The following is an 11,947-nucleotide window of genomic DNA, read 5'->3' on the forward strand; positions in this document are numbered from 1 at the left end:
AATCATCACTTAAATTATAGTAATAGCTAACTCTACCAAATCTGAATTCTGGTCCATTTCTCATCAGAGACTGTTTCTGCTCAGATGTTGACAATTTTAATTGAAAGTGAGCTGACAACTTCTCAGTAAAGCAGTCTTGAAAATCAAAAGTACAATTCCAGAGAGCAATCCTACCCCATTACAGTTACACAAAAGAATCTTAAGCCTGCCTTTTCAAAGACCTTGAACATTTGCACTTCCTAGATTTAAGCCGCACTTACGCCTGACTCTTGTATCCAGGAGAAGTTAAGACAAGCAGTAGAAGAAACATGGCAAAAAGCAAGAAGGCTGTTTCCGTTTGATGTTGATGAACATGCACTTTCACGCATTTTGCACTTGCAGTTTAATCATTGAAATCATTCTGCACGCTCCTACTGCTCATGATCTGATTGTTAGGAGAAAGGTGGGTCCCAGTCCTATTGACTGTTTACATCCTAATGTGCCCTGTTTTTGAAATCTATTTCCAAACTAACTGAGGTTCTATTGTGTGATATTTCCTCCGCAGCATCACTCATTTTCAATCAGCATCAGCTCCTTACCCATAATCACTTCCTGCCTTGGCTTCTGTTCAGCTCTCCAACTCGCTGCAAAACAGAATTCCTGTAGATCCAGTCTGTACAGATTAAATGGTATAGATGCAGTCATACTTAGGTGGCAGTTGGTAAGAACTGGTTTTATTCTTTGGAAATACTATAAAATGAGTTTGAAATTGTGAAGAGGTAGGGGTTTTATTGCTGCATGTTTTTTCCTGGTCTTTTGCATACAATTGAACACAATTTAGCAATCTGTCCCCTTTGTCTGAGGACACTATGTCACCTGCGTGTCCCAGCAGTGCAAAACAATGCAGATCCTTGCCATATACCACCAGCAACTCTGGTCAGACAGTTTGCAGAAACATCACAGTGCTAATCTGCATACAGGTGTCCATCTGCATCATAAACAGAGTTGAAGTCTGAAATTATACAAGTGTGGGAATTCCCAAAGATTTACACACAAAAATCCAAAGCAAGAACCATAATTTAAAAATAATACTTCAGGAAGGAAGCTTCCATATGAAATTATAGTGCCTTAAAATATTTCTGAGTAGATAGTGTTTTCTCACAATTTCTCAGTATTTCTCATAATATGAATGACACGCACAATAACTGTACCTGTGTTAAAGAGAGCTTCGCTATAATGAGCGCTGCTGTAAAAACTGACTTTGTTCACATTCAACAGATTTCTATCCTGCTTGCTTCTATTTTTTATGGATTTCACTACTTCAAATCCAGCTTCTTCCATTTCTCCACCTACGTAATTTGCACTCCAGCTTTTATGCAGAGCACTGTAATCATCACTGCTGGGAAAACTGACACTGAATCAAAGATAAATCTGGAGTATAAAACAAAAAGAAGACGGTGGGACAGCCATTAAAGATGTTTTAGTGGGCAAAACTGGTACAGGCACATGCCCTTGTTCTCCCTCCAGTAACAAAACACCTTTTATCTAAAAGTACAAGTAGCAGTCAAGAAGTTCAGTGGGGAGTGAAATCTCTTGGCATTCAGTGGCAGTTACTGATGTAAGGCTGAGCAGCAGCAGCATGTTCCTGGAACGTGCTGCAAGGCTCCAGGAAGGAAGATATTGCTGCCTAGATAAGGTCAGGATTTTAGTGCTAGCAAGGAGTTCTTGGCAAAAGTCTGAATGCTATTTTGTTTTCAGCTTTGATTTCCACCTTCATCAGTGGAGCTTTTATTTTCTTCAGGGCAAATGCTGCTACTGGAAGAAATGTCAGCATTTCTGCCATTAATGTAAAAGTTACTGTAAAAAAAAAAGCCCCTGAAAAGGACCCTGAGACAGCATATAGCACGCTAGAGGGTGTCGGGAACAGATTTCCACGACAAATACCTGGCTTTTTACTATCTTCTGTCATATGGTTTTAACCTAAGCTGAGTACTGGTTTTCCCTCCCTCACCTCAAGGCTTGATCTGTACAGATACCACCTTCTGGCACATCTAATTTTCACAGTTTTTTGTCTGTGAATACCTGATACATGAAGTATGCCTTATCCTTTAAGCAACAGGGGAAGCTGAGACTGATATGACAGCTTTTCTGGAACTCTACTGTGACTGAGGAACTCTCTTCCATTATTAAAAAAAAAATCACAGACTTATTTTCATTATTCTAATCAATAAACCGCAGCTTCCCCAACTGGAAAGCAAAAATAAGAACACAATTAGTAAAAATTAGTATAGATGCATACACAGGTGCCAAAATGTACCGCAGACCAAATATAACGAGCAAGCACAAAGCACCTCAATGTCTCACAGGTATGACTCGTGTATTTTCCAAGCCTCTTCAACTGAGGCTTTTACCTTCTTGAAAAGTGCCTTCATGGTTTTTGCCATTTAATTACTAAAGGAACAGCTCATGGCTTGGTATTTCTCACATGAACCGTGGAATAAATTAAATCCTTTCTTACCAGTGCAGTGAGAACACAACCCTGATCATGCAGGATTATTTCTGTATGACTCCACAGAATGGAATTCTCAGTGCTGAGTGCAGCTTCATGCAGCAGAGTCTAAAAGCAGGAATTACCTTACCACAGATAAAAATCACCTGCTCAAGCATACAGACCTTGAAAGTAGTATGGTGATGGCCATGAGATAAACCTGCCATACAAACCACTTGCATTTTATCTTCAGCTCTATTACAGTGGGTTAGATATGTCTCTCAGTTGCTTTACTTATAAAATGGATTGAAGGATAAATACTGTCATGGACTAAAGAAAACAGGCTAAAGTTGATAGCAGAGGTTGAGTAATACAGAAGTTCTCCACTGGCAGAAATAAGTCCTCAAAACAGAATCCATGTTCTTTCACAGAATCACAGTAACCTGCCTGTAGGCCACGTAATATTTGAAGAACTTAAATAGCAAATATATGAAGTGGACATGGAGGCATTTCACATGGATTGCAATTAAGGAAGCTCCCCTTGGACCACAGAAGAAAGCTTCTGTGTTCCTTCAAGCAATTAATTAATCTCTTTATAAGCCAGCTCAGTCATTTCACTGGAGACATCCTTTTCCAGTACTAGTAAAGACTTGTCCTTTCACTCCAAGATCTCTATTAAACAAACAAAAGGAGGAAGTGACCAACCTAGGGCAATGCAGGAAACTTAATGGAATATGATGATTACCTCCAATTCAGCATTACTTCCTTTTGTCCTTAGTATCACCTTTCTCTGCCCTGCTCATTATTGTAAAATTGGTTTATTACTCTGCAAGGACGCACTGGATTTTACTGAACATCACCTGGTATTTATTGGATCTTCAATCTAGGCTCTTTGCAGGAAACAAGTTTCAAGAACACTATGGACTACAACCCCTTTTCCTGTCTGAGCAGGGCTCTTCATGTACCTTGAAGAACCAGCTGACAAGTCATATGGCCACAGTGGTCAGAACTCACTGGAAGCGCCTTCAAGTCTGAAAGGGAGTTATTCTTTTTTCGTTGAAAGTACTTTTCCCTCCAACAAGAATAAAGCAGAGGCTTTTTGCAGATAATACTACTCCTCACCTCCTAGGAGTCATTTGCTTTACTGCATCTGTATAGTTAGTGGGAAATGGCAAGGAGAACCTTCACCTCAGCCAGCTGGCACACTTCAATTGGCATATCCCTGCTCAACACAACAATGATCTGTGGTGCTTTTTGTACTCCAGTCCTCTTTCATACCTCATCTGCATCTGAGGAGAAAAATTTTCCTCTCAAAAATTCAGCTCTACTTCTTCCTCTGTGCTTTACCTCTGTGCTACTTCCTACACTAGCTGCAGCATGGGTTCACCTGGAGTCAAGGCACATACCCAACCTTCACACTTGCCGAGCTTCCACACTAGCTCATCTCCTCCTCTGGGGACTAATATTCTCAAGCTTTCTTTTATAGAAGGACTAATATGAAGCCATCACTCTATGTCCATTTCCTGGTTTCAGTCCCATTTATTTTTTCCTACTTTGATTCATTTTATGAATGTAAATTAACGATACAAAAAAATTATTAACTTTAATTGGTGACCTATTTTTTAGCTGGATTGCACAACAGGTTTGATTCAATAAAAATACTGCTTCAGACTGGTTAGAACTCAACTTCCTGCATCAAATACTGTCTGAGTGTTTTCTCCCCACCATACACTTACAGGGATCTACATTATCCACTATAGAGCTCCTGTAAGTTCACAAGGCTATAATTTCATCTTGTAATTTTTAAAAGCATGATGAGGCGTAGAGTTGATTTCAGGAAACCCCTTCTGACTGGGTCTCCTGCCTTTGATGCCTTCACTAGTCCATCCAGAAGCAGCTTTGGTCAAATCCAGACCAAAACCAACGGCATCAAATTTAAGCAAAATTTGGTGCAGAAATTGAAATACAATTTGAGTGCAAGCCAGAAATCACAACTCTGAAAAGCTTTACCTTGGTGATGTCTAAACATGAAGCAAACTCCAGAGCTGCCACTTCTCAGGTTTAGACAGAACTTTGCCTCTGAGCAGGCTGTCTTGGCAGGGCTGAGTTACTGCCCACAATCCCACGCAGACCTGCGAGTTGGTCTATCTCACTGCAGAAGAATCAGTTTGACAAGGCACTGCGTATCAACCCACTTGGGCTGTATGCAGACAGCTTTTCTTAGGATACGCTTCTGAAAGGGAGTTTAAACTTCTCTTTCTCAATCCCTTGGAGAATGTCCTAAATTTAGGTTGACCTATGACTGGAGACACATTTTAACTTCTTTAAGCTGCAACTGCCCATCCTCACCCTGCACACACAATTTCACAGGTCCAGAAAAAGTGCATACAAGAGCTGAGGTCACTCACCTGACGGTAAGAAGACAGGGTTTACAATCTGTGTTTTAAACACCTAACTGTGTGAAACTATTTAATTTTTTTTTTTCCCCAGATAGTGTTTTTCCTGCTTCAGTCATTCCTGAACTACTTGGAATTCTCATCTGGTCACTCCCTGGGTTTTACTAATCAGCTTCACCACCTTGGTTACACAGCTTTCCCTGTGAAATCATCACTTCAAGGACAGAGAAAATTCTTTCAACATCAGCAGGTCATCATATTTTTAAGTTCTCAATGAAACACAGGACCATTGTAAATGACGTGCTCGAGGCAGATGCCTCCATATGCATTAACATTCCATACCTCAGCTGCAAACATATTTCCTCAGCTATAAAGCAAATGATTTCCCTAGTCATTCCAGTGCTTCTCTAAGTATTCAATCTGTGTATTTCAACTATAACTCTCCTACTACATCCAAGGCAAAGTAGTGCATTTAAAATCAGCTCATCCTGATTCCACTCTTTGCCTCTGCATTTTTTTCTGCAGAGTCCTAAAGTAGCTAATTTACATAATTGCTTTATTTGTCCTTTATCAATACAATTCACTTTCGATACTTTATTTTCTCTTGTGCCATTATCAGTGTTTCAGTAGCAAAAGGGCTTTTCATTATACATGATTTTGTTGACTGTACTAAAGCTGGTCGATTCTTTTGACACAATGAATTACAGCCAGATTTACTGACTTTCAGTAATCACATTTGCCTTATTCAGTGTCTGCTCAGCAATACCATGCAGAAACGTGGACAGAAAACTACAAGACATTACTAGGGTGCAAGATGGATAAAGAAGAAAAAGGTTTGCTGGGCTTCACATGCTCCACCAAGAACAACCTCAGAAAACAAGCTGGAAGCTACAAGAACTGAGAGCCTGATTTCATGCAGAAAAACATATTCAGTTCAATGTATTTAGTTTCCAGTGAACATGCAATGAAAAGTAATAAATCCCACTCAATATTAAAATAAATATAGAAACCAAATATGAACATTCTTTTTTTTTTTTTTTTTTTCTGACAGCACATTTATATGGGTGGAGGGGAAGAAATACTGGACCTGCTGGCATGCTAGGAAAACAACTTTGTCCAATAGTACCAACTTCCTCTCACCGCCACCATACCAGTATTTCTGCTGGGTAGTGAACAGGATGTGGCCTAAAACACAATATACGGGTGCACAGAGCTTGTCCCACTTACCTTGGCTGTTGCTGATGTATAAGAAGAGCTCTATTATGGTTACATGTGATCCTTATGTTCAATATTACGTCAAAATTCAATCAAAAGAAATAATTTCTCTATCTAAAGTACTCCTGTGTCTTCTAAACTATACTCTAGCAAGGCAATGGTTAAACATCAGCAAACACACAATTCTTTCTATAGATCTCATCCAAATTTTGAGCAACATGACAGCTGTGGAGAGGAGAAGACAGAGAATGAGTTTGTCTGGAATTTAATGCACTTCAAATAAATGTGTATATTTGGTTTAGGTTCTGTATTCCTGGTCAGTCTTTTTCCAGTTTAATTTGTCTGCAAGCATTCAGGCCCTAAGAACTCTTGCACCTCTAGTATAGTCTTGGGGACTACAGAACAATGTTTGACGAACAGCAAAAAACCCCATTACATGCATGTCACTAATTTGACTGTGAAAGCTTTTAACATGCTTGATTTCCACGCTACACACACACAACAAAACCCCCACAAAAACCAGTTTTCTACTTACAGCCAGAGCTACATTTAAAGGTGGTTAAATTGACTGTTACACAATCTACCTCCAGATAATTCTGAGTTAACACGAAAAGCCTTGGTTTATCTTTAGGAACGAGGTATTGTTTTAAGAACGAGGTGTATATATACACAATATCAGGACCATCACTGATACTGCTTGCATTCCCCAGTATGTATTTTACAGTGAAATTATCCAGCATAAAACCGCAAAGTAAATTCAATTAAGGCGCTTTTAGTAAAATGTAGAAACTTTAATTTACATGCAAAACTACAACGTAATTATCATAAAAAACTGGTAGCTAAACAAATTAAACACAATTTGTAAAAATTGTCCATGTTGTTAAATAGGTCTGTACAATGAAAGATTTACAAAGTCCCTGTGCAGTTTCATCTTTTCAATGCACAACTGAGTTTAAAGGTTCTGCTCGAATATTCCCCAAGTCGAGGGCTGAATCTGTCTCTTCATCAATTTCACCAATGACAGCACTGCAATAAAAAATATTTGTTGAAATCCCCTGGTGCAAATCTGGAAAGCCACAAAATTAACTTGCTAACAAAAACCTTTTTTTTTTTTTTTTTAATTATAGAGCTCTATCCTTTGAACTTCAAATTTTGATGGCCATAAGTAGAGTCTAAAGGAATTTTTTTTTTTTTTAAGAGACATAGGTTGTAAGAATCAAATACTTTTCAGAGAAAGAATAGCTTTTCAAGAGTAATGTTTAACTGTAACAATTTGTAAGTGTATACGGCATGACATAAGCAAGACAATTTCCTTCAACACAGCCCAGTGAAATGTTATTAATTTATGCAAGAAAGAATATATAGTATTTCACCTATGCTATGTTAAGAGTTACCTGGACTAAAACACTAATGGACTCAGTTAAAACTGCCTTAAAGAGAGAAGAAGGTGAAGGTAACGTAAGTCATACTAGCCAGAAGGAACGTAAAAATAAAGAGTCTAATCTTTCTGACATACCCTTCTATACACCACTTATGAGCTAGTGGCTGTATCCACAAAAGGACTTAACAGCCATCAGAAACTACGCTCTATTAACCCATCCAACAGCTTTCTGAACAAATACAGCTTTTTGGTGTTTGCTACATCCTGCAGCAATAAGTTCCACAATTAAGTTTTACAGTGTGCAATGAAATACCTTTATACATAACTCGTTGACAGATTATCTTCCTTTTTCAAGAACAGAAAAAGCCAGACAAAGTTAAATGAAGTATTTCCCCATCTCCTTATATCACTCCTGATTTCACAGCAACCAATTGCATCTATAGCTGTGCTCAAAACATTCTTTCACATAAAGTATTCTATTTTTTTTGTAAACTTGACAAATTTAAAAACATATTCATTAGAAGGAATAATTCTGTATTCACACAACTTTTAACATACTGAAATTCAGCATCCTTACAGGAAGAACAAAACCACAGAATGGTTTGGGTTGGAAGGGACCTTTAAAGGTCATCTAGTTCCAACCCCCCTGCAGTGAGCAGGGACATCTTCCACTAGATCAGGTTGCCCAGAGACCTGTCCAGCCTGACCTTCAATGTTTCCAGCAACGTGGTTCAACTCCCTCTCTGGGGAATCTGTTCCAGTGTTTCACCACCCTCATTGTAAAAAATTTCTTCACTATACCTAGTCTAAGTCTACCCTCTTTCCCCTTGTTCTGTCACTACAGACCCTGCCAAAAAGTTTGTCCTCATCAAGAAGAGTATTAAACAATTATGTGGCTTTTTATACACATTTGTAGTATTTGAATGAAAAGTTACTGTTAGAGTAGCATGCTTACCCCTACCTTTGTACGTTTGACAGTTTATTTATTTTTGCTGAAAAGCTTAAGTCAAGTGATGAAAGGCTTCCAAAATTATTTGCTTCCTCAATTATGTTAGATAAACACACTGAGATACAGATCTAAGTCTTGGAAATATCTAATGGATATTTCTTTGTCCAGAAATATCCATTAGAATTAGGAGATTAACATTCCTGTCCAGGCTCACATGTTGGTAACTGTGACATATTCTTTTTCTGGTTGTGATTAAAAAATAATTTATTTTTTTGCTATCAGTTCCAGAATGCTGCTGCAAAAATTATCTTCATAGTAGAGCCACGTACCAGGCCTTCTTTCCACATCTCTTGTAATCCTCCCATCTGTTTGGCACATCAGCTACTTTTCTCTGCATTTAATGAGCTTTTACTATCGCTTTTTCATGGCATTTTACATCAAATATCAACTCACACCTTTGACGTGTCGCTACATTGGCTTTGACTGTCCAGTTGTTACACCATCAAGCCAGAATCTTCATGCATTTTCCAGATTAATGTCCTCCATAAAAAACTCATTCAAAAAAATTCCTGTTAGAAGTTAACTCTGTACACCAGATTGCTGATCTTTTGCACACAAGTTCTATCTCATCTTTCGTTCATTCTTCTCCCTTTTCCTCTATTGACAGATGCTGCCACTCACAGACTGGAATAAAGAACATCTACACAATGCCTAGACTCAAGAAAGGAAAGTGCTGAGCTTTACACTGACCTTTCTTAGCTTGCTGTTAGTACATGAGCTGGATAACTTACAGCTCAGTAAATCTAGACCAACAGTATCTTAACACTACAAGGCAATCACTTCTGTAACAGAAGCACAGATATTTGCTATTTAATATCCCTCAGATACAAATACATTAAGATGTCTGGGGCTAGCAAGACAGAGATATACAAGAAATATATATACACGCACACTAGATTTTTTATTAATTACTTTAAACGATGCTGTACTTACACATTATCACCTCTTACAATGTACAATCCCAGCACTACTTGCTCAACTCCTTGTGAAGAACTGAACACTCGTTCATGGCTTTCATCCAAAATCAAGTTAATGGTCTGATCAAAACCTTTGAGGGTTCCCTGAAAAAACACACAAAAATAAAGCACTCCAATTACCTTTTACACGTATCCCCTTGCTCTCAAGGATATCTTATACAAGGTGGCACTACTATGGCACTAGAGAAGAGATGCTCTATTTAGGTTTTATTGTTAGACTTAAAACAGCTGGAGAATTAAACTTTAAAAGCAACAATCAATTTAAGAAAAGTATCTCCCTATATATTTACTACTTTTTCATGTGAAAATCTACAGTAACCTTTAACATTAAAAGAAAGTTTCCCTTTTACTAATGACAGAACTCTAGACAACTAATTTTACTATTTCTACACTATTTTAGTTTTGCTTATATGGAAGTTTTCAGAAACCAAATAAATAATCAATTAAATCAATGAATAGAAAAATTATATTCTTGTGGCTAACCGTATTGAAACCATTCTTAATATGTAATTTTAAGTGGTGTCTCTTTAAAGATTAGTTTGGTTCCACAAAATTACTAAAAAAAAACCAAAAAAAACCACACCAAAACCCCAAAATAACACACAAAAAGAATAATTTCTGTGTCACTTCAATATGCATTTGGAAAAATGATAACATAACTGATCTGTGTAATATACCATCAGTAACTGATTAAGAAATTTAAACTCATGTAAAACACCATCATTCAAATAGTGATAATATCAATTTTTATCATCTAATCACTTAACAAGTCACATATAACAATTCCATTCAGGTTTTTTTGGTAGAAATTATCTTGTATCACAACACAAAGTTTACCAGACTGACTTCAACCAGACAGAAGATTTGGTGAAGCTAGTACACTTCTACTAAAAGTACTGTTTTCTCCTTTCAGAGGCCACACGAAGCTACGTACAGACAGACAGGAAGACATAATGCCTATGCTATGATCATACTAGGAAGTTAAACTCAAAACACAAAAGAATAAAAGACAGGGGCAGGAATACAAGAGAAAAATATAACACAGAAGCAATAAAATTAGAACATTATACAGTCTAATATATAACAGTTTGCCAATCCTCAACTTTTCAGGCTTAAACAGATCCCACAAAAATTATTCAGGCAATTATCAGCTGATGGTTTTTTATAGCCATACGGAAAAAATGGTTTTAGCATGAAAGTTGTTACTGAACAAAGAGGATGTTTTAGATATAAGTCAAAGTACAGAACAGAAAAAGAAATGTATTTTCTTATGCATTTCTACAGAAAAGGCCATTTGACACAAAGTCAAAGCATTTTCAAGCACAAGTTTGTCCATGGACAAAGCTGTCAGGCAAGAACCAGTAAGTGTTTAAATCATACAGTATATAATAATGGCCATAAAGCTTTAAAAAACAAGTTTGTAAAGGTGTGAACATATAAGTGATGATACTCTAGCATGGTTTCTTTATTGCCGTGATGGAAAGTCTTTATGGGGGAAAATGTTAAAAAATACAAGTCTCACCACAATCATTCTTCCATCAGAAGTAATAACTGCAACAGTACCTGATAGTTCATTAAGGAAATGCTTAGAGAGATCTGAAATAGAACATTTAACATTTTCTGAAACATTCATATGTAACAGACATTTTAAGAGCCATTAAGAGCTAGAAAAGCCTATCAGCATAGGCTTTAAAAAACCCCAACAAACCATGCAGCACAGTTGATAGCAACATTTGACAACACAGTATTTTTTATGACAATGTGTTTTAAAGTTTCACTTTACCCAATCATGGACATACCATACCCAATCATACACAACCATAAACACTATTAAAAGCAGACTAAAGATTTGAGTTCACCTGTCTTCCCATTACTAACTGCACTACCCTAAACTTGAAATAAAATAACCAGTTTTATAAATGCTTCAACCTAAGGCCTTAAAAACAGTGGGGATCCAGAGTCTGGCATTGTACATCCCCTTGCTGAAGCTATGACTATCCCATTTTGATGATCACATATCTAGCATCCTGAATTATTTTGGGTTAGCACCTTACTGTTTGTGAATAAAACTGCAAATGCCCAAAGGTTATTAGGAGCACAAAAACCTGGCAAGAAAAAGGGTTTCAGGAACACTAACTCACAGCTTTTGAGCAAATGATATAGAGCTGATAACCAAACACATGTTAAGAACCCTTTACGGAAGCAGGCCTAATGCGAATCTCACCCCTCATCACAGATTAAGCAAGGGTCAGGTCTGCAGCACTTGAGGCTATGGGGGACCCTATTTTCTGGGTCTCCTGTAACCTACAGTCTACATGCCAAGCCAGGCTCACGTCAAAAGAAACCGACATGGCTAACCAGGAAGGACCGAGCAGCGCTCCGGCCCGCGGGAGCGGGATGCAGGAGGCCAGAGGCCCCAGACAATGTGCTTTTCACAGGCCCTTCAGCAGCCTGCCCAGGGCTGGGGATCTCCTCGCAGCTCACGCCTTGCCGGGCCCGGAG

General features: G+C 37.9%; 1 protein-coding gene across 1 annotated transcript; it reads right to left on the reverse strand.

Moving 5' to 3' along the window:
• Window positions 1–6,848: 6,848 nt before the first annotated feature.
• LSM8 (LSM8 homolog, U6 small nuclear RNA associated) lies at window positions 6,849–11,796 on the reverse strand. Its single transcript, XM_010168838.2, has 4 exons — window positions 11,754–11,796; window positions 10,968–11,041; window positions 9,402–9,529; window positions 6,849–7,104 (listed from the first exon to the last, which is right to left on the reverse strand). Exons 1-4 carry the CDS (start codon window positions 11,794–11,796, stop codon window positions 7,014–7,016), a joined length of 336 nt encoding a protein of 111 aa, XP_010167140.2. The 3' UTR covers window positions 6,849–7,013.
• Between the last annotated feature and the right edge of the window lie 151 nt (window positions 11,797–11,947).

This window comes from Antrostomus carolinensis, unplaced genomic scaffold, assembly GCF_000700745.2.
Source record: "Antrostomus carolinensis isolate BGI_N321 unplaced genomic scaffold, ASM70074v2 scaffold5675, whole genome shotgun sequence".
Classification (NCBI taxonomy): Eukaryota; Metazoa; Chordata; class Aves; order Caprimulgiformes; family Caprimulgidae; genus Antrostomus; species Antrostomus carolinensis.

Excerpts from the sequence above, each read along its gene's own strand:
- LSM8 (XM_010168838.2), bottom strand. The coding sequence starts at position 11,796 with ATGTCGGTTTCTTTTGACGTGAGCCTGGCTTGGCATGTAGACT. Across the intron at positions 11,042-11,753 it reads CCTGGCTTGGCATGTAGACT|ATCTCTCTAAGCATTTCCTT; the intron begins GTAGGTTACAGG and ends GTTCTATTTCAG. Across the intron at positions 9,530-10,967 it reads CTGATGGAAGAATGATTGTG|GGAACCCTCAAAGGTTTTGA; the intron begins GTGAGACTTGTA and ends GTGTTTTTTCAG.